The sequence below is a fragment of the Ammodytes marinus genome, assembly GCF_949987685.1.
Source record: "Ammodytes marinus genome assembly, chromosome: 13".
NCBI classification, from domain to species: Eukaryota; Metazoa; Chordata; class Actinopteri; order Uranoscopiformes; family Ammodytidae; genus Ammodytes; species Ammodytes marinus.
Genome location: NC_137217.1, coordinates 10,230,037 through 10,257,341, shown reverse-complemented (window position 1 = coordinate 10,257,341; position 27,305 = coordinate 10,230,037). Strand labels below are relative to the sequence as shown.

General features: G+C 42.6%; 1 protein-coding gene across 1 annotated transcript in view; it reads right to left on the bottom strand.

The window, feature by feature from the left end:
* Nucleotides 1-23,171, bottom strand: part of zfpm2a (zinc finger protein, FOG family member 2a) — a gene marked incomplete at both ends in the record, with an annotated part of 129,237 nt that extends 106,066 nt beyond the window's left edge. The window contains 3 exon segments of the mRNA XM_080039025.1: nucleotides 23,067-23,118; nucleotides 23,120-23,146; nucleotides 23,148-23,171. Coding sequence (XP_079895151.1) covers nucleotides 23,067-23,118; nucleotides 23,120-23,146; nucleotides 23,148-23,171 — 103 coding nt within the window.
* Nucleotides 23,172-27,305: the final 4,134 nt, after the last annotated feature.

Sequence of the window (27,305 nt, the reverse complement as noted above, 5' to 3'; positions counted from 1 at the left end):
TTTTACATATTTCCCAAAAATGTACAACCAAGTAAAAACATCGGCGGTTATCTGGTGATAACAATGCAAATTTTTTTGTCAGGGAGAGAGCGCATGTTGAAGATTCTGTCAAAATCCAAAGTCGCTCAGGTCTTTCTTTCTTTTCTTTTCTCTCTCTCTCTCTCTCTCTCTCTCTCTGGCTTAACACCCCTCAGCTTATTGGCGCTTTGATTTCTTTCATATTTTTTTCCCTGAGAAACTCACACAAGCGCGGTGGAGTCAAAGACGGTGAAAGGTATGTTTGCCACGAGGCACATGGGAACACGTGTCCCCATAGCCTGCCAATAGCTCATCAAACACACGTCTACGCACACACACACACACACACACATATGCACACACACAGGCCCATGGATGGACGCGAGCCCGGCAGGCGTTTAGGACATCATCACAAACCATCTCTGACTCCTGTTTACTTGCCTCAAAGAACAGCCCGTGTTTCCTACACCATTCTCTGCACACAAACGCACCGCGATGGCAACACCACCACCACACGGTTGCATTTTTCTTTCAATATCCCTACACCCATACAGTAGGTACTCTGACAATCATTTTTGCTGCTGCTTTTACAGCCACAACTTTTTCATTGGATGACAGAATGTAGCCCCTGCAATTTCCCCCCCTTACCTCCTTCCATTTTCCCCGTGTCTTAGCCCCGGCGCCCAAATTTGTCTCTGTGCCATTTTAATTACAGCCAAGGCAATCTTTATGGTGGTATTCTGCGAGAACACCAATCTGCAAAAAAGGTGATAAGTAGACCCCGCCACCCGGCTTTGGTATCAGTAATAAACAGACACTTAATTGAATAATTTGACCTAAGAGGCTGATCCTGGGAAGTATGCATGTTGGAAGGGGGGAAAAAATATTTTGAATATTGAAGACAGTTCAGTGTTTTGCATGTGACGCCTGCAGTAGAAGAAGAAGAACACACGGAGGATTTGGCTGGTTGCCCGCGCCAACTCGCCCAATGTGGGCCATGGCGAGTCTTTACGGAACAGATAAGTGCAGCCTTTGGTATCCTGGAAGCACTCAGATGCGTGTGTGTGTGTGTGTGTGTGTGTGTGTGTGTGTGTGTGTGTGTGTATGTGTGTGTGTGTGTGTGTGTGTGTGTGTGTGTGTGTGTGTGTGTGTGTGTGTGTGTGTGTGTGTGTGTGTGTGTGTGTGTGTGTGGGTATGGGGGGTGACACATGTATGCATGAGCCTGTGTGTGTGTGTGTGTGTGTGTGTGTGTGTGTGTGTGTGTGTGTGTGTATGTGTGCATGTGTGTGTGTGTGTATGTGTGCATGTGTCCGATATGTACGAGGGGGAGGGGGAGAAGTGTGAAGTGTGCCCACTCGAGGTCCATCTCCGGCTAGCAGCCACATGGGCACATCCCCCCCTGTCCCAAACACACACACACACACACACACACACACACACACACACACACACACACACACACACACACACACACACACACACACATACACACATATAGCAGCTTTCCGCAGAGCCTTAGAGACAATGACTCGCGGCCCCTTCCTGTTTAAGGATAGCTGTCAGAGGATGATGGCTCCGATTCAACACTGCAGCAGGTTTGCACAGAGCTCCCTGATAAAACCGAAAAAAGGAAAAAGCCTCCTCTCACCCTCTCTCTTTCTCTTTCTCTCTCTGTGTCTCTGTCTTCCCCTCACTCTCTCCATCACTCTCTCTCCCCTCCACAGTTCAACACTGATTTGACTGCTAGCATAATTTTGCAGAGGGAGACTATTTGCAGATGCGGCGGAGTTATCAATCCGAACAGACACACAATCCGGGTCCAATGTCACTTCTGCTCATTATGTTAATGGTTAATACATGCAAATGAAAACATTCCGGCAATTTGATTTCTTTGAAGATAGTTTGCATATTGTCTTAGCCATAATGATGGTACACTTTCTCTCCACCAGCTTCGATTTATGCCAGGCTAGTTTGTTAATTTTTTCTTTTTTTTATCAGCTCTCCGTGTTCATTTCTAGGGCTACCGGAATGTGTTTTCCCCCTTCCCCTCTCACTATTTAACTAATTAGGATTCAGGTACCATAAGCAGATTTTTCACGCTATTGGTGTTTTTCTTAATTAAGAAACAAATGAATTCTCCCCAGCAAAATAGATGGAACAACGGGATAGGGTGCCAGGGGCCAGATGCGGCGCCTCTTAATTAGAAGTCACTCCATTGTCTGAGGTTTTTTAATGAAGCTCCAATCTAAATGGATATCAAAAAAGCTTCTAGTGAAGAAGAGAAAGCACACACACACACACACACACACACACACACACACACACACACACACACCGGCCATTTAAAATAATAAGGAAATAAAGATAATGAAAGACAAAAGATATGTACTGGAGGCAACCCGGGCCGACACCTCCAGTTCAACAGCATGCATTGCTCTTGTCACCTTTTGGATGAGCCCTATTAAAACAACTCCATCCCCATTGCATTGCCCCCTCGCCTGCCTGCAGCCATGTCTAATGCTCTGCCAAAGCCCAACAGTTAAAAAACACTCTCCTCTTTTCAACTTCTCATCAAAGGTGGAAGTTTCATTACCAGCGTGGATGGTTATCGACTAACTATTACTGAAAAACTGTTGCGGCTGTCAACTTCCTGTCTCGCCTTGTGAAAAAAAGAGTAGAGGAAGGGCTGCATGGCAGAATCCATTGCTTATCATATCAATGTCATTTGTGATAGGGGCTGATGTTTTGTAGCATGGAAGGCTAACGTGGAATTTTCCAATTAGCCGGAACAAATTGTCACCTCGACACAATATATAGACGACGATAGAGCGAGCGGGTGGTTTTGCAATTAGATTTGGAGAAACCTGGGTGTGTACATACGGTGTAACGCTATAAAAGAAAACGGTGCAGATGGAACAAAAGGAAAGTTTTTGTTTTGAAGTCAATTTGCAGGAGTTTTTTTTTCCGACCTCCCGTGAAGCCCAATCATCTCTAAGGCTGCTGTGTTGGTGACTGAAGGCCGATAACATCGGTGAATGTTTTTTGACTGAAATAAAAAAGCCGTAGCATGCCCATATGTGCTGCCAACCCCATCAGTTCTTCTTCAGACGGCATGGCTTAGGAAGCCTCCCAAAGGATGGGCCAGTGCCCACTGATACGGGGCCCAGCAAACCCGTCTTGTCCAGGCCAAGTATCCCCTGCGCCCAGGGGCTGTGCCATCAATGCCATGACTTGTGCCAAGGACTGGATCCCACCCAGCCAATCCATTTCAAAGGCTTTTTTTTTTTTTTTTTTTTCATGGATCAGGTATGCAGTGTGATTTTCCTTTCCCTTTGTAATGTGCCGTGTCAAAGGCGAGCTGGGCAGACTTTAAAGTCATATACTAGTTTTTTTCTCCGGCCCTTTCATTTGGGGGGAAGGAGACATAATTGATTTCTGACTTTCCAAATGTCAAGTTGGAAGAGAAGAGCTTAGGATGTCCTAAAAAAAAAATCAGTCGTCAATATGGGGCCGTTGATTCGGATGGTAAATAGTTTTTGGGCTTTTATTTCTGAAGTTTTTTAATCAGTGATGGGCAAATACTAAACTTCTTAAATCACCTAAATAACTCCCTGGGGAATTTTACATTTGACTTTAGTGAACAACAAATGTAACAGTAACACAGTATGTTGTTGTCTAAATCAGCTGGAGAAACATTTGAAATAGGATCACTCCATTATTCGCTGGTGCAGGATATTTGAGTGGGAATACAATTAACTGATTAAGTTCTCTGGGTTCATGCGAGTGAAAACTGCTTTTTTTGAAAGAAGTAACTTTCTTAATAAAAAGTCAAACACCTCTTATTTATCCACACAATTACCATAATCCTCTCTGGCTGTTCACTGGTGCACTCTCTCTCTCTCGTTTAGCGCATTACTTGTTTATTTATATCAGTGAATGAGATTAGAGGGGCAGATTACTTAGCGTAAGACACATGAATAGCGATCAAAGACTGGGGTGGATAATGTAAGTCTTTCAGTGATTGCTCAGCGCTTTTGCGTTGGAAATCTACCGGTTGGAGTATTAGAACAATGCAAAGTGGCTGTGCTCCATACAGTGTGACAACAATAATACAAAATCCTTCGGGAGTCAAACCTGCATGTAAACACTCCAGATCAACACACACACACACACACACACACACACACACACACACACACACACTACACTGGCACAGTGTCCCTCTAAATGCAGCAAAATAATTAGCTTTGATCCTGACGAGGGCAGCACGGAAAAGTAGCAATCACTGCAGTAAAATGACATCACCTGTCGGACATGAATGTGTTTTTCTTAGACATGTCTGGTTCCATATCTGAACAAAGTAAATGTGTGTTTTACAACCGGTGCTGTTTTCTAGAGGAGCTCGGCTATGGGGAGAAACATCAGCCCGTGAAGTAAACAAGCAACATTATGTCCTTCTGATTATTCCAAACACAAACAAATGTGGACACAAATATGACACTCTCTCATCCAGATGATTTATGAAGAACGTTATGACAGCTGAATTGCCTTTTATGCGGTCTGTCTGTGCTGCAAACACATTTGAGCGGAAAAGCTCCGGGTCCGGCCAATTATCGGAGGCAGGACAGAGGAAACCTGTCACTCGGATATGCATGACAAATGAAGGAGGGACAGCGCAGCAAAATGCCAACAAATTAATCTTAAAAATGCATACATGCGTGTAACAGCGGCAAAAAAAAAAATTAAATAAAAAGAGACAATGTCGTCAAGGCTGCAGTTTTGACAAACAAACTTTTCGCGAGGGGAATTTATTTTGTAGCCGCAAATGAAGGGACGGGGATCTTAGGGAGCAGTTGGCTAATTATTTATCCTGCTGGCTTTATGGCTCTCATTAATTTCCCCCTTCTCTCTCTTTACCTTCCATTGAAAGTCTGAAGTCAACCTGCATCTGGTGCTGATAACAGCCGGGGTCTCAGCAGCCTCACAGCCTCCCCTCTAACCCACCCACACACACGCAACAATACTAGAGGAAAAGGAGCAGCTTTCCTATGCACACTCACTGGGTAGTGCCGTAAGAAATAAAACGTAAAAAGAAAAACATGCACTCGTAGATCAACATATAGTTCAGTGTATTTGAAAATAGGATGTGCCTTTTGTCTTATTTTAGTATTAAGGAGTGTTGTATGTGACATGGCAAAAGAGGCACTGCATAGAAAGAGATTGGTATTGAGGGAGCACAGGAGCAGAAGAAGCTTTGGAAGATTGAATATATATTTTGTCTTGATCCAATTTTTCTTTGTTTGAATGATAATTTTAAGTATTTTACTACTTTGTCTTAAAGGTGGAGTCAGTGATTCTGGAGAATGTTTGTTGAAGTCACTTTGTGTCAAAATCTCCTCACGATCCGTTACCTGTCTGTACTGTGTGTGCACTGAAAAAAAGCCAGTGTTAATACACACAGCTTAAACGTGCATTTTGATAGCTATACGGTGGACCTCCTTTCTTAACATACCTTTTGTAAACAAGGTTTCTCCAACACAATGTTTTCACATTCAACACAAAGTTTACAAAGGTAGGCTGTCTATTTACAGTCAGGTAGCAGATCATCAGGAGATACTTCCTGATTTTGACAAAACGTGATTGAATTAAGGGATAATGGTTTTAGTTTAGTGAACTGGGCTGGGCTGTATCTGTTTGGCACTGATACCTCTTGTCTTTCTTCCAATCCCTCTAATGAATGGTCGGTTCTCCCTCTCTCTCACCCTCTGTCACTTTTTCAGGGTTTGGGAGGGTTGTCTGGGATGGGCCAACAGTTGGTGCTTTTTGGTGAGATCGCACCACAGCAGGTCCAATTCTACACCCTACACCCCTCTACACCCTACAGCCCTCTTTGGGTCCAAATTCCCCATCACTGCACCCCAGCCGTAGCTGTCCATCACGTTCAATAATACAAGAAGAAAAGCCAAACCCCTCACATAGCCAGGACCTCATCATCAATCCACCGGACCAAACCAAACGCACCAATTTAAGGCCATTTCTTCCAAGGAGTGAACCTGATAGAGACTCCACACTGGTCCCCTTTCACTTTCAAACGCCAAAGAGAGACACAGTGGGGCGAAAAATTTGCCTGAGAAGCAAATAGTGTGGACTTGTGTGCTGACTTCAAACAGCAATCAGATGGCAGAGACACACCTAGGCAGTAAGAGAAGCTGCATTACACACAGCAACACAAGAGAAAGAGGCCTAAAGAATCATCGCTGATTCCTTTCATGTTTGTCTTTTTACAGGGACACCCAGAGCATTCATTTTTTTCTTCTTCTATGCAAAAGGAAAGTAAACATGGCACTCTCTCTGCAAATGCAGCTCATGAAATTGAACAGTTCTAAAGCAAAATGGCCAGTCCCCTTTTCTTTTTCTTTCTTGTGTTTTTAGAATTAGATGTGTTAGCTCTACCATGCCTCTGTCCTTGCACATTGTGTATTTTTTTTAAATGCTTCAAATATGAAATTTGCATTTTATTCATGATACAAATTTCACGCTGCCGCCATTCATGGGTCCTTCCGGTAAACTCAGGTTTGAAGTTTTCAAACTGAACTTTTTTCTCAAACGGTTCAAGGCACACACACACACACACACACACACACATACGCACACTTAGAGGCCAAGAATCGATACACATACACACACACACACACACACACACACACACACACACACACACACACACACACAGGGGCGCACATTCCGACACAAACACACAAACTTAATGGAAAAGAAAACTTAAGCTAGTTTAGTTGTGTTCCAGTGTCCACAATGGGCCCTGCTGATGCTCTCTCTAGCCTTATTGGACTATCAGTGCTCGGGGGTCATGGGCCTGGCCAGTCAAGATAAAACAAGCCCTGATGAAATGAAGCGTGTGGAGCAGAGAGAGAGAGAGAGAGAGAGAGAGAGAGTGCTGCTGCGCTCCACTGATGGAAGAGAGAGACAGAGTGGCTGTAAGAGGTGAGACTGTAACAGTGTGTCATATTGACCCCAGTGACTCAGCTCACTGCTACTGAACTCCACCACCACTGTGTTTACAGAGGAAGGAGCACACAATAGAGCTTTAACTGATATAATGTGTAGGTGTGGCGGGCCAAAAACAAATAATTAAATGTAGCGTAACCATTTTTTTTTACTTCTTCAAATCAGCTGTATTAATATACCTACATGTACACATTGTATTTTTGACAAATGACTGAATAAATAGAATGTGAAGACACCAAAAATAACCTCATTACAGTGAACAACGGTTTTAATTGCTTTTGTGTTGCTGGACTATTTCTATTGTCTGCTACTTTTACTGCACTACATTTCAGGGGGAAATGTTGTACATTTCAGGCTTTCACATGGCAGTAACCAGCTAATTGCAATCATTATTTTACACACAATGAAAATGTTAAGGATATAAAAGTTGATTATTTGATTATTGACCTAACCATCTGCTACAGTATTCCAATGTGTTAATATCCAGATTAATTACAGCAGAAACCATGTTGACATTGTCTTAATATAGGGCCATCACTTTACTATTAACCATGCTTCTATATTTAGCTATGACTACGTTTTTTTTACGAATACTTAGAATGTAGATTTTTATAAAACTATTGCAGTGCTTTTAAACCAAATTCCTCAAGACTACTATTTTGTTCCAAGACTAAAACAGTTGTTGTGACATTTATATCTGTGCTTTTTCACACTGATTTGAAGTTGGCTGGGCTCAATTGGAAAAAAAAGGTGACATCATACAGTGAAATGCACCAATTAGAATGTTGCAATGTTCTGATTTAAATCAATGACTACAGTTAAAGCAGCTGTACGCTCACGTTGCCCACTGTCACCACATCTTATCAAAAACACACCTGCACAGTCCTGGTCAAGTTGATTAGTGAGTTCTGAGTTTTTCAAATCTACTTAAAACATAGCGACATTTGATTCGCATTTTCATCCAACCATATTCAGGTATTTAGCGGTCACACTCACTATAGCTACATCGCTTAGCACAAAGGAAACAACAACAACAACAACAACAACAACAACAACAACCTCCATCTCTCCAGTCTCCAGCAGTGACAGTTGAAATATTCCGGCAGAGTCTGCCAAAAAGTTGCAGACTGACTGACTGACTGACTGACTGACTGACTGACTGACTGACTGACTGACTGACTGACTGACTGACTGACTGACTGACTGACTGACTGACAACAAATACGGGGCAGTTTTCAATATTCCACAGCGTGGTTTGATTGAGCCGCTGACACAAACAGTTATTTACCACTATACTTTCAAGATCCCCAAGACATGCGCTTGTATATATCGCTATCGTTGAAGCTGGTCAATATACATCACTTCCAACCCAAAGGATTACACACCTCTTATCTGAAATGATATTCAATAAAGTATGACCGCAGAAATACAGAGAGGAGTGTTCTTTGCTTTGGATCTGGCTTATAGGCTGTGAAGGGGGGGTGGGGGGGAGGGGGGGGGAGAGAAAAAGAAGAAAACGAAAAAAAAAAACACTTTATTGGAATTAAGATCCAAGTCAAGATTGCGGCAGGAAACAGCAGTTAGATTTCTGTTCCAGTGCCACGTCCTACACTTTATTCTCGGGCTGCTCGGGGGACCAGACCACAGAGTGTACTGTGCCCCCCACAAGCCATGGGGGTGTAATAGGAATGCCTTTATGAAATATATAGAGACGCCCCAGCACCTTTCCACTGATCATAGCATGGGCTGGGATGTGTTTAGTGAGCATGTGTGCGTGTGTCTATGTGTGTGTGTGTGTGTGTGTGTGAGGCAGAGGAATGGGTGTGCGCCAGACTAATATGGCCTTGCTGAAATGGCCCTGCAAATCCAAAAAGTCAGTGAGGCAGTAGCAAACACTTTCCCCAGGTCTCCCTCTCTGATGATGCTCCACGCCCGTAATATCATCAAGGTGCATGGGATGATACCACTCACTCATTTGTGCTGCCTAATTAACTGCTGCAACTTCTAGCAAAAGCGACCGTCATTAGCATTAACAGTAACAGCGGGACCTCCAGTGAAGTTAACTCCACTGTTGCCAGTATGCCACCCTTTAGCTCAATATGTTCTGGAATACTAGCAAGGTGGCCACTTCTTAAACACAGTTTATAGTTTTATAGTTTATACTTGAAAGCTGTTATTCCATATATAATATGAGTCGCATATAAAGTGGGTTAGTGGAATTCTAACCCAAATACTGACATAACTCCTTATACATTCTCTTTTCATTCCCCATCCCCCCCCCACACACACACACACACACATGCACATAGACACAGACACAGACACACACACACACACACACACACACACACACACACACACACACACACACACACACACACACACACACACACACACACACAACCCCCTGGCCAGGCCACCCAAGCCCCAGCCCTAGCACTGTATAGCTTTTTTCTTTTCTTGTGGTGAATTCGATAAGGCCTTTTTAGTGAGAGTGGTTAGAGCACTTGGGCTGAGGATCTGATTAGAAGTGTGGGGTCTGTCACACAAACACACACACACACACACACACACACACACACACACACACACACACACACACACACACACACACACACACACACACCATAAGTATGTTCTAATTAGCTGATGTATGCAGGACCTCATCCACGTTTGGAGGGGTATCAAAAAGCAATCAACGCCCCATCCCTGATGAGCTCAGAGAGAGAGACACACAGAGATCCACATTGTCTATGGAAAGATGATGCGTGGCTGGACCACTGCTCGGCTTTTTCCAAAACCACCATAATGCCATGCAATCACAAGACATTATGCACAGATCTCAACCCCAAAGCCACAGGATAGGGAGAGAGAGAGAGAGAGAGAGAGAGAGAGAGAGAGAGAGAGAGAGAGAGAAAAGGAGGATACCGAGTTCATAATTCGAAAGCCTGATTATGATGGTCGCTCTTGTTAAAAAGCTGCTGCGGTGGAGAGCCAGAAGTGGGAGAATTGGCCTAGGAGGGCCACAAAATATGGTTATGAATGCAGAGGAGAGAGGAACGTGTTTAAAAAAGCTGTCATGATCAAGAGAAAGGCAGGGCGCAGATAGCAGGGAGAAATCAGCAGAGTTAAGATGACAACTCGTTGCCATGGAAAAAAGTGGAAAAATTAAGTCAGCAGCGAGCGAATATGAGGAGAATTTAAGTGATTCTTCTCAGTGGAGAGAGAGAGGGAAATCAAATAGAAATATCAACCGCGGCAGAACTCTACTACATTATCAGCATGAAATAGTGAAAAAATAAAAATAATAAAAATATCCTAAACGTACAATCTAGGCATTCATAATCTAATTTGACCCAAGGCCATATATATATACAGCCAATTCGTTCCAGCAAAGACCATAGGTGTTTTAGCTCGCGGGCTCCAAAAGAGACAGGGAGAGAGAGGCATGTGTGTGTGTGTGTGTGTGTGTGCGCACAAAGGACCGTCGGTTAGCGACGTACCGAAAGGGGACTCTGTATCACCATCTTATCTTCAAAGGGACTGGGCAGGGAGCTCAGGAGGGGAGAGCTGTGCCACTGCCATGCCTCTCGCCTCCACACACACACACATACACACACACACACACACACACACACACACACACACACACACACACACACACACACACACAGGGGGGTAGGGGGGGGATTTGGACCTGAGAACCAGAGATCTCTCGGCCGGCACCCAGGCCTGTGTTGGACCCTCCTCCAACTCGCCCGCGGAGAACAGGCAGGGTTCCTGCACACGCGGCACGACATCAGTGAGCTGATCCCCCCACCACCACACACACACACATCACCACTACCTCCCCCTCCCCATGCAAACCCCTATCCGCACACTGCCTGCCCATTTTGCTTCCTGGCCTGGGCTTGACGGAGAGGGGATGGGGATCTGAACTCAACTTAGACACAGAGTTTCCACATTTCACAGATGGCCTGGGAGAAGGCTTTGCAATGGAGGTGAGGAAACAGAGAGAGAGAGAGAGAGAGAGAGAGAGAGAGAGAGAGAGAGAGACAGGGAGCGAGAGAGAGAGCCTTCCTCGTGGAAAGCCGGGGCCGATTTCACACCGCGGTATGCGTGCGCTAAAGCAGGCCGCCGTTAATCCACTCACCGAAGGGGGGAAGGCCCTGGAGCGATTCCGTCCAGCCATCTCTCTCTCCCTCCCTTCCACAAAGCCATAAATGGTGCATTATACAACGGGGGCTTCAGAGACACTGCTGATATGCTGATAGGTGGCGGACAAAGACCAAAAGCAAAAAAAAAAGCCACAGGAGCAGAGCCACATGCAGGACCTAAGCTGAGGGGGCCTTCTACTGCCAATGCATTCAGGAGGCCAGAACAGCCCCACATGTTTCCAGGCGTGATCTCTCTCAAACGCTTTGCACACTCACCGAGGTGTGCACTGCTAAAGAGTGCTATATCTGTGTGTTTGATCCAGGGGTTAGTTCAACCTCTGGATGCAGGCCTCCAGACAGAGATGGACATGCACTAGAAAACTCCCCTTTTCCTCTTTTGCTCTCCAACAAAAATAGCTTCTTAGTTTTTTTTTTCCCTCGCTCCCACCCTCCCCTCTCTCTCGACTGCAAATTCCTATCTGCGGAAGTTACCAAAAGTCTTGAAGAGATGAGTCTTTGAACTTATGAAAAAGGCAATCATTGTGAATGAAAGGAGAAAGGAGAAATAATATAAACATGGGGGAATTTAAATAAATTGCCACAAAGAAAAATCAGGGACGAGGGGCGGTTGAATTATGTAACGATAAGGACAGCCACCAGCGCTAAGCCACAAAATGAGATGTTTTACATGAAACGAACAGCGGTCTAGATTAGGAGAGAGCCATCCTGTTTATAGACATGAAGCCAATTGGGTTTGATATCACATGTGGAGGGAAATGTGAAAGATAAGCGTGGGGAACTATGAGAATTGTTCATAATCCAAGTGTAACAAAAAGCTGGAGTGTATTGGCTTTTCCCCCCAGAAGCACTTGCTGCGATACACATCTCTGATGAAAGAAGTTCATTACTGGTGCTCTGTGTTAATGTAACATGCTGTATTATGAGTCTATGCCAACCTTACAGTGGAGAAGCCTCTAAATGAAGCCTCGGGCATTTTTAATGGACATCATTAGGTGAAAACATATAAGAGATAATTATGGTAATTACAAATCCCTTTTATTGGCCCTGAGTCTTTGACAAGAAGGTTGTCATATCAACCACTTCAAACAAACAAAGAGTTGTTGTCTCGTCCCCCTAAATGATGTCCGGTTCCATTTGGATGGGGGAATTGTCTCCGGATTATCCTTCTCTCTTTTTTTATATTGTTTGGTGAGTGGCTCTGAATGGAGGCTACATTTCTCTACAATAAAAAAAACTTGATTAAAACAAGTGATTCACAATGGTGGAAAAATTTGACTTGCACATTTGCATACAGCCACTTCATTACAAGTGAGACCTTGATCTTGAAAGGCGGGCGCCCCATACAAAGCTAATGGACATGTCTGTTATGTCTATTAAGAGATGGACCCTTTAGAGGGAAACCAAGGCCCTATAGCTATATTCAATATCACAGGCAGCATCACTATGGGCAAACCAAGGCCTGCTGTCTTTATTACATTTCAGCTGCATAACAATAGATAATGGAAGCAAATGACAAATGCTGGCAATACTACAGCTAGTTCTGACCAAAAAATATCTCCCCAAAAGTTTGTTTTGGTTAACCCTAATTCAAGTGTTACTGTTATTTTGCCGCATTGGGGTCAACCCCGGAGCAAGGCCTTGTCACTTCATCTGAGCGATACACGATCTAAGCAGCAAAGAAGAAGATGACATGTTGTATGGAACATCTTTATGGAGAGAGAGAGAGAGAGAGTCTGAAAGGGCAAAGAAAAAGAAATTGTGAAAGACTTGGGTGTTTATTTACAATATGCATCCAATCATCCTTTGACACGGTTCCATGTTGGCTCTTTTTTTCCGAAACCGCAGAAGAGAGACACTCGCTGGGAGATTCCATTTTTGGCCCCTCTGCTACACAAACTTCATAATACGGGGGGAGCCTTTGTCTTATCAGATCCTGCTTACAATAACAGATTCACGTCGCAGTCAAAAGCTGTTGTTTAACTTTATTCAATCCCATGGGAAAATTCGATTTTTTCTTTTTTTTTAAACAAGTCGGGAGGAGACATCTGCCAGTCCACAGCAGCTGATGATGTCAACTGGGTCCCTTGCTTTGCTGTATACTAGCAGCAGTCTTCCTCCAGCACTTTCAATCATTTTCTTGTGAGATTACTGCAATAGGATATTACAGTACAAACTATGACCATGTGTCCTGTTGCCACAAAGCTTAGCAACACATTACAGTTTGTCAAAGCAAAGCTATTGCGAGGGGAAGAGATAGATACAGAGAGAGAGGAGGAGAGAAGCCATTGACCTTTGTGTCCTTCATATTTTTGCTTAGCTTCCCCCCTCCTGCCCCCCCCCCCCCTCCCCAATCTTAAAGAGTGAAATCATCTGATCCCAAACTAACTGTCAACTGGCTGCTTGTGATGGTGGCAAAGCCAGCGGACATCAATCAATCAGATTTGCTCCTCGTCTATCAGAGAGAAGGCGTTTTTTTTTCTCTCTCCCTGTTTTGCCCGGCCGCTTATCATCTGACCCAGTTGTTATCCTGTTTATTGAAGCTTAAAAAACTTGATTATGGTCAAATGTACGGTCTCGGAGCTTCACAGACACATCCTAGACTGAGTCAGAAGGAGGGGTGGGGGGGGGGGGGGGGAATAACACTATCAGTGGTTCCACCATAGAAATGACTTCAGAATGTAACGATTGTAGATTTTTTTTTTCTTTTTCAAAATGAGACTCTTAATTTGACACTCATGTGCTGGAAATAAGGGAGTTTCATTTTTTTGCCAGATATCTTTGGTTTTTCAGGAATGCGTGATTGCGTGAACCCTATGAGATAAAAATCCAATCTGATATCATCATAAGACAAAAAAAAAGGCATTTTTAAGCTGGCTACAGCACTTGCTCAATGTCAACAGTTTTTAAGTAATTACCAGATAAGCATTCTCTACAATACACAGAGAGAAAGAATTGGCTGATTCTGAAATAATAGCGGCTGTGTTTCTCTCTCTGGATGTTTACTCTGTCACTTGACAAAGGCCCTGCTTTGAAAATAATAAGAAGCAGGAGAGACTTTTGCAACGCGTCACTCTAGTCCTCTCTTGTCACGGTCCAACATAAGCACAGCACAAGCAGACACACACACACACACACACACACATACTGGTGGCGTCTAATCTAAATGACATAATTTATTGTAAATATAATCGATCATCATCAAAGTGTCCCCAATAGGAATATGGCTCCATTATGGCTATTTCTGTGTAGCGTGGGGGCCCGGGCTCACACAGCTAATCACATGCAGGCAGATATGGCCGCTGATCACATGATGTGTAAGCCGCGCTGTCAACAGCTTTTGCCAGCTTTGCAATGGTGCAAATCATAAACACGGCCCTCTTTAAAGTATTAACATGTTTTGAAGTTTGTTTTATATTTTCAGCCTATTTGACATAAATTGTTTATCTATTTACAAAAGCTTTGTCATTAGTGATTTTCCGCCGAGGCTTTAAGATGCGATGTGTTTTGTGTGCCGTCCGTCTGGCGGGAAAATGCTGATGTACAAATTGAAGTGAAAGGCTTGTTACTTAATCCTCTGTTGCCACCTATCCCTTTAACTATAGAGCCCGCTGGATGTCATTCCAACGCAAAGTTGTGCATGTCGCTGCCCCCCCCCTTCCCGGCCCCCCCCCAACCCCACGAATACATCCTCAGTAATTCCTGCCAAGAGATTTAGACTCAACAGCTATTAGGGCGTCACTTGCTGGTGTGCCAGCTACTATCCTGCTCTAGAAAGGGTGATCACCAAAGAATCCTCTTTTATCATATTCTTAAAAAAAACACATTTCATGTATTATTAAATGTGGTTGAATTCAAACGCAAGCTTTGGTCAATCATGTTACTGTATATTGCTGACAACATTTGTGACAATGCCTCCTGCAAAACGTGACTCACGTTTCCTAAGAGTCCCTTTCCTTTCTCTCATCCAAGATTCAGTCAAAAACCCTGATTGATATTCATAAACATTCTTTGATTTACCGTGGTTAATTACATTGAAATAAACACAAAGAATCTTAATACAGACATAATAAAAGTTATTGACATCCCTTGCAATGCAAAGCTGACAGAGTTTATTCCTTGAATATGGCAGAGGCAAGTTTCCTGTTGCAGGCGTAGGCACAGGGCAGTTTCTCTTGTGGGCTATGGAGATGTCAAAGCATCGCACAAATGTGATGAACCCAATATCCCTATCCATGATACATCAAAACCTCGGCCCGGCACAAAAAATAACCGCAATACCTCAGGAGCAACCTTAAGAAATCCCTTTAATTGAGCAATATCTCCGTCCCTGATCCATGTGCATCACCAAGGTGAAAAGGGAGCGTGCAAGTTAAATGAAAGAAGAATTCATGATGTGTGGCGGCCTCTCTCACTCACCCCGGCTATTTCCCCTCTTGGCAGGGGCCAAATAGAGAATGTTAAATGAGGCAATTGTGTCCCGCAGGCAAAAAGAGGAAGAAAAAAAGGGAAAAAAAGCAGGCAGTGCCCCCTACTCCCTGCTTTAACCCTGAGGAGCATTGGACAGCATGGTGAGGTACATCTAAGCACCAAGGCCTGCCACCACCCAAATACCTCACACCAGACACAACCTCCCATGACAACAGGCTATACTCCACTCTGTACGGACACAAAATACATGCAGTACTCATTGTTCAAATTCCTAATTAAGGTGGTGTTTAATTGTTATAAACATGCAGGTTTAGCATATTGTGAACTGACTGTGTCAGACCAGAACAATTTACCATTGTTTTAAAAGGTAGTCATGGAAAGTAACTACGGACATTCACTACTGTTCTTGAGCATAATTCTTTGAGGTACCTGCAATTTGGGAGAGTATCTAGATTTACTGTTACTTTAATTTTTATTTATTTATTTATGAAATTTCGGAATAAATATTTTATTTTTTACCCTTCTACACGTATTTGACGCCTACAGTTACTACACTTTGTTACACCTGAAACATGTGGTCATGTAAAAACATATGTTGAAAACTAAATAATAAAAAGCAAAAATTGGCACTATACCGTGCTCAAATACAATAGGAAAATGCTAGTTTCACATGGATGCAACAGTAATATTAATAGGTATAAAAAATAAAACACACAAATCATAAAATCTGTAAAAATGCATTCATTATGAATTGATTATCAAAGTTGTCGCTCACTATTTTATTTGTAGAGCGACTAGCCCACCAATCAACAGTGAGTGCCAGCCAGGCCATATTGCAGGCCTAGACGGGCCTGTAGAAATACCAGGATGTAGTAGTGTGTAATCTGTTAACATTCTGTGATGGTATGCTAGCTGCACGAAGCTGAATCTCCCCTGCAGTCCCACACACACTGTCAGCTATACAGACATACTCCTCCACGGTGACACCTCTGATAATCAAAAGCTTTTGTCTGGGTCTTAAAAGGACGTACTTGAACAACAAGCCAGGCCAGGGGCCCTTCTTTGCTGTAATGGCCTTTGGACATCAATATTTAAATCTTACATCTCTGTTGTGATTAGAATGCTGCCTTTTCTCTGTCTCCCTCCCCAAACAACAAGGTGGGGGTGAAAAGAAGGAGGCCTAAATCAATGATCTCTGAGTCTAAACTAGATTCCTAAGCAGTTTGCCACTCTCGGGCAGCAAGATAAGATAAACTCTCTTTGACCTATAGAGATGAAGTTGCCATGACGATCAGGGAGTCCACTTTCTCTATTGATATTTGGCTGATGTAACAACAAATGGAACCAGATCCCGCTCTCGATAACGGCTGATTAATTAATACCAATATTGATCCCTACAAGCAAGAGACAAGGCTATTAACTTAAAGCTGGGCTGAAAGTCAATTGTTACCGGGGGGCTCAATGGGCGTCATTGATATAAAATCTGAATAAACAACAGAGGAGGTGTACGTTGAGAGACTGGAACGCAGTACTAAAACAAGGAAAAATACACAACCAGACACAGCAAAAGCATTGTTGTTGATATGAAGGTAATTCTAAATTTAACATTTTGTCCAGCTTAGAGGGGGGACATTCACACACACACAGTTGCCTGTGAATGAAAACACAATGGTGTCAGTTTTGGAGCAGTTATTGGAATAATAGCAGAGGAATTCAGGAAAGAGGAAGATAAAGAGGAAACGGCGCGAGGAAGTGACCTCCACCTTTTAGCACACACAAACCCTGCCCACCATTTCACACACACTGTCTGTCCACAGTGCACACTGCAGCATAGCAGGCTCATACAGCATAGGAGAGAAGGCAGGTTTAAGCAAGGCACCGTCAGTCAGTCAGTCCAATCGGCTGCCATGCCAGCCCCTTAGCCTCATCCAACACATCACACACACAGCGCCCGTTGTCAACAAAGGAAAAGAGCAGCTGCTTGTACATTCCCCTGGTTATATAGCTGTAGTGTGGAAGCCTGGGACATTAGCGGGTAATAGCAGCACCGCTAGTACTTTAAAATGTTGTATTTTAGACACGGCATAAAAAAACATTACAAGAAGATGACATTCGTCTGCATTGTTGTTTTGTGTCAAAAGCGAGGAAGGCAATCGGGGGATCCTTCAGCTAAGACGAAGGCAAACTGCACACAAGCTGTTATTGGCAGGGAACAGATGTTCGAGGGAAAAGTTGGCATTCCACGACCATTCTTTATTCTGACAAGAAATCAACGAGAGAGAGACACACACACACGAGAGACACGAGCCGTGATTGTCACCCAAATGAAAGAGAGAGCCTTAAATATACTGGGGAAGGGCTGGCATTGGAAAACATTCCTTGATTTTTTACACCCCCAAAACATCTGACTATAGTGGAGTAGCCAGCGTTTTGAAGGCCAAGGGTGAAGTGTATACGATAGTCACATCTTACACAAGAAAGCAGAGCGTAAGTTGTATAGGAAATATGGAGGAGGAATCTGTTCCCCGAGAGAGTATAAAAATAAAAATAAAATGCATCACGCTAAAGCCACATGCACGTCGCTCGTACTGTACGTGAACAAATGTATACACAAGTAAACACAAGTAAACACACACACACACACACACACACACACACACACACACACACACACACATTCAGATATAGAATGTTGGCAGTCAATTCAGTAAACACTCTCCCCTTATCCCTTACTACTGTAATCTGCCCCTGATAAATGCCCCTCAAAGATAGAAATGTCACCTGATATGATAAACAGTATGCTAACGTCACATAAAGTGGCCTTATGCTAAGGAGCTGGGAGAGATTAACTGTGTGGAGTGCAGATGGAAATAAATGGTCGCTACGATTAAAAAAAAAAAAGCAGAGAAGCTTGGTTGGCTGCAGTTTAGTTTCAAAACGACTTCAAACCATCTATTTGAAGAAAGCAGGCATAATCCGTGTGTTGCAAAGTGTATGTACAGGGCACATTATAATGGATTTAAGGTAACAAGGTGGGCAGTGAATACAGAAGCAGTAAACAATTACAAATAAATAACCATATAAATATAACAGTTGGGATCATGTTCCTTCAAGGCCTTAATATGAAATATATTACTCAAACGGTGCCTCTGTGAAAACAAATGGGTAAAAGCAAAGCATCTCTATCCCCTGTTCCAACATGAATTCATAGGGCATCATGGGTTAAAAAAGATAAGGAAAAAAAAATAAAGAATAATAATAATAGAAAAGAACAAAAGAGCATTTGTGTACTCTGCATTGTACTATAGCTTTACAGATGTAAGATCACTATCACATGATTAGGCATACTGACAGTATTGCACATAGTGATAAGCTCTGGGGACTTTTGCAACTTGCCACTCGGGTGCTATACATACACTTACAGTAAAAGAAGCCCAGCATAATCACTACAGCGTGTTATGGCTCCATTCTGGTTGGACAATGTAGAGTAAAAAAAAGAGCCAGAGGAAAGAAGCAACATGAATTCTCAGACGGCCCCATTCTACGGTGAGGACAACAAGAAACACTAAGTCAGTTTAATAAGCACATTTGACATTAGATGTGTCCGCCCAATGGCCCTCAGAGGGGCCACCACTTCAATATGTTCCCCATAAACAGTGGTGTAGGCCTGGCTCCCCCTACATCATCCAGATTCCCCTTTACCGGCACTACAGGCAAACTTTGGGGGGCAATTTTACAGAAAAATTACTCTGAGGGGGCTTGGTTTCAATTCAGTCCTTGTTCATATCTTTCCTTCCTATTAAGCATCAAAATGTTCTCTCCTCTCAGTGCGAATAGAGGTATGGACACCAGCGGCAGCGCGTGTGCGTGTGTGTGTGCGCGCATGTGTGTGTGTGTGTGTGTGGTGGGGGGGGGGGGGGCAGGGAGGAGAGGAGAGGAGGGAGGGGGAGAAGAGAGGATAGAGAGAGGGAGGGCGAGAGCTTGGTGGAATTCACACATCATATTACAGCAGCTAATCGCAATCCGCAGAGCATCAGCGATATTTTCATCATTCCTGTCAAATTCTAACTGACCCGCCTTTGGAAAAAGGGGCTAACAATCTGGGCAATTTATTGGCATATTGGCACGGGGGTGATAAGGCTAAAAACAACAGCGGCTAGCAGCTGGTCCTGGGAGATGAGCCTGATAACATTGATATGTGCTCCCACACAAAACACCTCCGCCCACTATCTCCTCTTTCTATCAAACTCTTATTACAATAAAAGTGCATGGGGGGGTTTTCGTTTTCTTGGGAAAAGCAACAAGGGGGAGGGGGGATACAGAAAGGAGGGCAGGAATCTATATTTATATTTATAGAGGAGAAAAAAAATCAGATGTAACGTTTCACGGGGAAAAAAACAAGGGGGGAAAATACATAATTTATCACTGTATTATCGGGATATCCAGGCAGCCTAATCAAGGAGCACTGAGTGACTATTTTTTGCCTTATCATCCAAAGTGGTGGAAACGGAGAAGGAATTATCAGCCAGCTGCAGATTGCTGGGCTGGAATTTTAATGGTAATAATCGGGTTTGTGATGGTATATCTTCCCTGCTTATCTTTCCCATTATCTGGCCTTATCTCCCCAGTCATCGGAGCAAATTAATGGTGCTCTTTCAGCATCGCCTTTTTATCACCGCTCAGAGAGCACCCAAGGGGAAAGAATAAGCAAAATATTAAAATACTGCATAAATCACAATTTTAGATAACGGTCCAATGTATGCAGGAGAAGAGAGGGAGGGGGAGGTGGGGGGGGGGAGGGTGCTGCAGCCCAACAACCTTTTTGTCCTTTAGAATGACTGTCTGTGCTGACTTTCTGTGCACTGCCTCCTCGGCCTTTTTTTTCCCACAGTTCCCGGGGTAGTAGAGAGGGATCTAGGCTCCTCCTGACCTTTCTGTTACTAGCTGCTTGATTATACTGCTGCTGCACACAGTCCATATTAACAAGATCTTTACACATGACATACTAATTCACACACAAGGCCAGGTCACAGTGACGAAAGCGAAAAAAAAACACAAATGTTAAAGACTTCCTTTGCTCGACAACAAAATGTGGATGCTACGACGGGATTGGCCCAGACATGAGTGGGCCATGTCACGTCATACCATGTCGTGCTTCTTTGTCGGTTAGAAATGATCCAATGTTTGATGTGGATGCAACAGAAAATATGAAGATGTATTATGTAAAATAAAAATGTTCTGAAAAAACATTTAGTTTAGGAAACCTGTACAAAATAAACAATATATGAGATATGTGCAAAAACTATAATTGTTTATGTACACATTTGAACAGAACCTTTTGCAGCTTCAATGATTTTTTTTATAAACTGATTAATTTGAAAACCTTTGAAATAAATATTATTTTTTAAAGATTTTTTCAAAATTGTAATAAAATCTACAGAACGATTTTCTTAAACTAAAAAACCATGAACTAAATCAAAATTAAAAACATTTTACTTTAAGAACAACTTTTTTTACTTAAAGAAATACAGATCAAAAATATTGAAGATGTTAGACAATAATAACTATGTGTCAAATAAAACAAGGCGACACACAAAATCTCATGTCGCGGAATCGGTTTCACACAAATGAAATAATAAAATAAAAGTCTTGTATACAAACATGCACCAGCCCTTGTGAAACGGCAGCTCAACCCCCCCCCCCCACACACACACACACACAAGCACAAGTAAAATGTACACACCCACACATAGGCACACACACACACACACACACACACACACACACACACACACACGCACACGCACACACACACACACACACAAATGTTGCCTTAGTTCTTGCTTCATAATATCTTACAGCACAGATAAACAGTATCATACGCACAAGACAAATTACTGGACGTGGTTTGATATTTGAGATTTCGACCCCAAAGTAGCCACAGTCTGCTTTGAGCCTCTAGTAGCAGCAGCTAACATCACAGTGGCCAAACTGTACACACACACACACACACACACACACACACACACACACACACACACACACACACACACACACACACACACACACACACACACACACACACACTCAGATGTCAGCTGTATTTAAGATGTGAAAGTGTATGTGTATGTGTGGGTGTGACTGTGTGTGTGTGTGTGTGGGGGGGGGGGGGGGGGCAAATCCACACAGATGTACAGAGGATATATTTAAGGCTGTTTAGAATAATTAAAATGAGGGAAAGTTGTTTAAACCCTACAATTTAAAAAAAGCATTATGATCAAAATTCACCAATGCATTAATGACAGTGACACACCTTTGAATTAATATACACCATGAGGTTAGACTTAATTAATATTTGATCGTGTTAGTTTAATATTTAATTTTCTTGCATTTAAAAGCCAAAAATATGCATCAAAATTTCAGATTAAATTCCTAAATATGAAAAGCAAATTTGTGTAAACGTTTGCTGCTGGGAGACAAGGTCGACTCTTTGCCTATAGAGGAGTTTCCCTGTTCAGTCCAATTGAAATGAAAACATTCCATATTAACTTGACACACTTATGATCTTTTACTGAAATACCAGGAGTCACAACTGTCAATGACTTACCAATATTTAAAATGTGGATAGGCTTTACTGTGAAGTTTGAAAAAAGTGTGTGTGCACGTACAATACACATGCAAGTATGTGTAAGAGGATGAAGAGGATGAAGTGTGTGTGTGTGTGTGTGTGTGTGTGTGTGTGTGTGTGTGTGTCTGTCTGTGTGTCTGTGTGTGTGTCTGTGTGTCTGTGTGTATATGTGTTGCAAATTAAATTAATAGTGTTGCAATTCAAAAACAAATGGGCCTTTTAAACCAAGCTCATAACAGAGATTCAGCAATTATTATTGGCCTTTAATTTACAATTACTGGTGCTTCATTGGCACACAGGGGATTTAGCCTGTACAGCCAGTCCAAAGTGATGCACTCTCACACACACACACACACACACACACACACACACACACACACACACACACACACACACACACACACACACACACACACACACACACACACTGTGTTGTTGGACGAAAACTCGAATAGAGAGTCACATCAGACAAACAGCAAAAAAAAAAATCTTAATTTTGCTACAACTTGGCAGCAGCAGCAACGGCGAAACTTTTCGGCCAGCAGCACTGTGGGATTTGGAATTGTAAATGTATCATCTTCTCTTCAAAAACACAAAATATCCACGGCGGAGGGTGAGAGAGTGGAGCGTGTAGGACCGTGACAGGCAACACATGGGCGCTGCTGAATTAGCGTCAACGTGGTGGTCACTATATCATTACCAATATTCTGCAATAAAAAAAACTCTAATAAGCTTTGGACGCGGTGTAGCGGTTAAACACCATTCTATATAAAAATAAAGAAACTTACGTTTGATCTGCCTGGGGTTGCTCTGCTTCCTTCGGGACATGCCTGCTGTGCGGCTGGTCAGTGAATCCAGGTGTAGTACTGACAGATCGGTAGGTTCTGGTTCATCCAAGCAGCCGGTTTGGGGTTTTTCTTTTTTTTTTAGTCAGATGGAAATTGAGAAAAGGGGGGCACCAGTACTTTTTACGCACAAGACTATCGTTCCGTCTGTCTTTCCTTTATCTTTCTCGTCTCTCTGGCTCTGGCTTTGGCTTTCTCTCTCTCTTTCTCTCTCTCACTCACATACACAGACACCCTCCCTCTCCCTCTCTCTCTCTCTCTTTCTGTCGCTCTCTCTCTCTTTCTTAGCACCGTTCTCCGTGGATGAGGCTGCTGCTGCTGCGCTTCGCCGCGATCCGCACGGACTGACTGGCGAGGTGAAAGCGTTTCGCGCTTTTGTTTGAAGATAAGGTTTGTTCCTCCCCGGGTACCGTAGCCGCAGCTTTCATTGAACTTCACTTGATCCACAATTTACTTGAACTTCCACTTATTAATTAGCGTCGCCCGTTAGTTAGTGCCCGTGTTGTGATGGGAGGTAAATATATGAACGGAGATGGAGACAAACTGAATGCAGCTCCAGCCGGTGATCACCAGCACGAGGCATCACAGTCACAATACAAACAAAAAATAATTCGCCCTCGCTTATATTCCAGGTTAACATTTATTTTCCTTGTCTGTAAAGTACCCTTTGCCATCAGTTTGGTGCTGCTTTCATATTATTTATAAGTTAAATTTACCTGCAAAGCTTTTGTGTCATCCATCACGAAAAATAAACAATAAACAATCTTAGAAATAACCCCCCCACCATTGCACTGGTTTAATTTAACACAGCATGAGGTCTTAGTCATTATATCACCAACCAATCTGAACCTATATTGCTTGAATACACCAGGATTAGCTCAGGCTGCAACCTAGCCCCCATAATGCACTCTGAGAGCTGATCTGGACTGAGATGCCATGACCTCATATGACTTGACCTCTTGGCCAAACGCTGAAAGACATAACTAACAGTCTAAAATACACAAACAAGCAAACAAACACACACACACACACACACACACACACACACACACACACACACACACACTATTCACAAATGACTACAGTATAATCCTAAAATACTGACAACATGCCATACCTGGCAACAGAAATATATTTATTTGATGTATTCCAGTCGGTGAAAGTAAGACAGTATGCTTTTTATGCTTTGTTTCTTTATCAATATTTTTTAAACTGTCAGTCTGACAATGAAAAAAATATCTTACGATTACTTCTCCTTCGCGTGATAAAAATATTCAGAATATTAGAGAGAGAAAGGGGGGGGGGGAGAGAGGAAGTGAGAGCCTTTAAATCATTTCGATATTCGACTGCCATGTTCTGAATAGTTGCCCAAACTGGAAATCACTCTTCTTCAATTAGCCAGTTGGACTGCCAAGGAAGACAAGCAAGTGGCCTGTGAAATTATCTCGCTAACCCAATTCCACAACTTCTGGAATGGAAGTCTGAAACTAGAGGATAATGTATGTGGTGGTAGACAGGTCAGCAGCTTGTTCACCTTGAGGAGAGCATCTGTATTGCGAGCCTCTTGATACTGGTGGCTCTCACTCTTTTTTTTTCTTTCTTTCTTTCTTTCCTTTCTTTGTTCTCTCTTTTTCTTGGTCATGATCCAAGCACAATGATGTCATGGGACAGTGGTGGTAGTCATAAACAATGAATCATTGTTGATAGCACAGCTCTGTCACACTGTACACACTTAGAAGAGTAAAGCAATGAGGCAATGGTGATGCACTCAAAACAATAAAAAAAACTGTTAAACAAAATAATTCAGTGAGGATTAGAATGACTGAAATCAAAGCTATTTTTATGCATATTTGTTTTTTGTCCTACAAATTCCACACATGATTAAACTGTAAAAGAAAAAAAAATCCTAAATGAAATTACATTGAAACCTATTGGAAGGTTAAAAATACACCAATACACCCACACACACTCACACACTCTTTCAAAATGACCTCGCTAAACATCCATAAATAGCCATTTACTGGGCCATGTAAGGGAAGCCTGGCTCCCAAAAATCAATAATGATTTGTGGCGAGAGAGAGAGAGCAACACACACACATAGTGAGAGAGAGAGAGTGAGAGTCAAATTGCCAGCAGAAGATTAATTTAACGCCACTCCTAAATCCTGTGAGACTGCAAGCGTTGGTTCTTCTCTGCTGTTCTCTGAGCCCCCAGTGGCTTGTTTGAAGGCTGCCTTTGATTGACAGGTACAAATCTGTTAGAGGAAGACAAAGCTTTCCTTTTCTTTTTTTTCTTTTTTTTTCTCTCCTCTCCTCCACTGGCTCGGACCAGATGGTTGCGATAATTACAACCCAGTATCACGGCAAGGCGTGTCATAGACACGCCGGTCCACCTCCCTGTGCGTGTCCCTCACAACGCCTTGCCTGACCAGGGCGTGTAGGTTACAGGCGGCCCCCCGCCCGTCTAAATGAACGGAGGAATAGCACCAACAGGGGGCGAGATGTTCTCCCAGCATTTAGTGAAATGTTTTCGTCGCCATTTTTAATATCTATTAATGCTATATTTTAGGACGGATTCACCATTAAACGTGTTTCTAATTACATTTCTAGCGAGAAATATACCTTTTACTTGCATAATCTTCAGTCAGTGAATGTGTCTGATCTTTAGTTTGATAGTTATTAGGAATATTTTATGGTCTCGCTTGCCACACGTTTCAATGACGTCAGGTTGCTAGGGAACATAGCGACGCTGCTATCGCTAAACAAGCAGCTCACATGTTTTCCGCTGTTGTGTTAATAAACTGTTACTTTATGTAACTTTTAATGATAGCATCTTATTAGAAACACATATATCTGAGTGCAAGGGTGACGTGTTGTTTAGATTTCTGACAGGTTAGCCTGCTGCATCCACATCTTTCTGTAAAGTTGTTAGCATTAGCTTAGCCCGGCCGAACAGGAAATGGTAACAGCAAGGAGGAAGAAGAAGCCTGCTCAGCCATCACGCCTGTTTACATTGCTGGAGGACCACCAACCTGCTACCAACAGGGGGCGATCACGGGGGTGACCATTGATGTCAATGTCAACATTACAGCTAGAACAAGCAAAGAAAAGATTAGCATCTTCCGACCTGGTAAGTTGAGCATGCGGCAGATGCTGTTTTAATTGATTAATATCTTTGTTTGAAAGGGGTTTTATAAGATTGTCCATTGATGTTGTCATGCTATGTATATTTATGTAGTGGTAAAATAGAAAGCAACTAATGATAGACTTAGTTAAAACTTAGGATAACGTCAACAAGTTCAACTATAGCCTGTTGCTTGATTGCTAACGTTAGCTGAAAGGCTATATATATATTTTTTTTAATTTTATTGAAACATTGTTGTGTACAAAGTCAGTTAAACATACATATGCTGACGGTTAATAAAACATAAACAGCATCTTTGTAAATGATCATTAGTTGTTTCTAAAAACAATTATATATATTTTCAGAGGACGATGCATAAAAAAAAGCATAATATATAACAATATTAAAGTACAAGCCTTAGGACAGCATAGTTTAAATAATCTGTTTAAATTATCTAAAAGGCTATTCCATTAAAAAAAAAATATATATATATATCCATATAAAAATGTAATTATAGTAACATAGGGAATTAATAAAAATCTAAGCAGCATTAGATCATTTTTACAGGTTCATTTTCATCAAGCACTTCTTTTAATACACCTACTGTATGAGCACCTTTCTATCTCGGATGGAGAGGTGAGAATTGGAGAATTTTGTTTAATGAATCTGATATTTCTCAAATAGAATCAATAAATTAGGTGTCCGTATCAGCCTAGATAGTTGAAACTCTTTGAGGCTAACTAGGGTCACACCGGATGCGTTAGTGTTGCACAGCTTTGTTTATTTGGTTGGACACACCAGGCGCAAATAGGAGTGGACCAGCTTGCAGATCACAAGCTGGTATATCTGATGGGTTAGTAACAACGGCAGCAGATTACAATGCAATAACTGCTGTGTGTTTATCTACTTTTGATGTGCTTTCTCTTTCGGTTCCCTACAGGTCCAAATCCGCGCCCGGTGTTGCCTTAGCGCGTTGAAGCGCAGTCAGGGCCAGGTGATATGACGAATAATGCGTGTTTGCAGAGAAATGCATGCACCTCGCTGGAGCGCGCACACCTC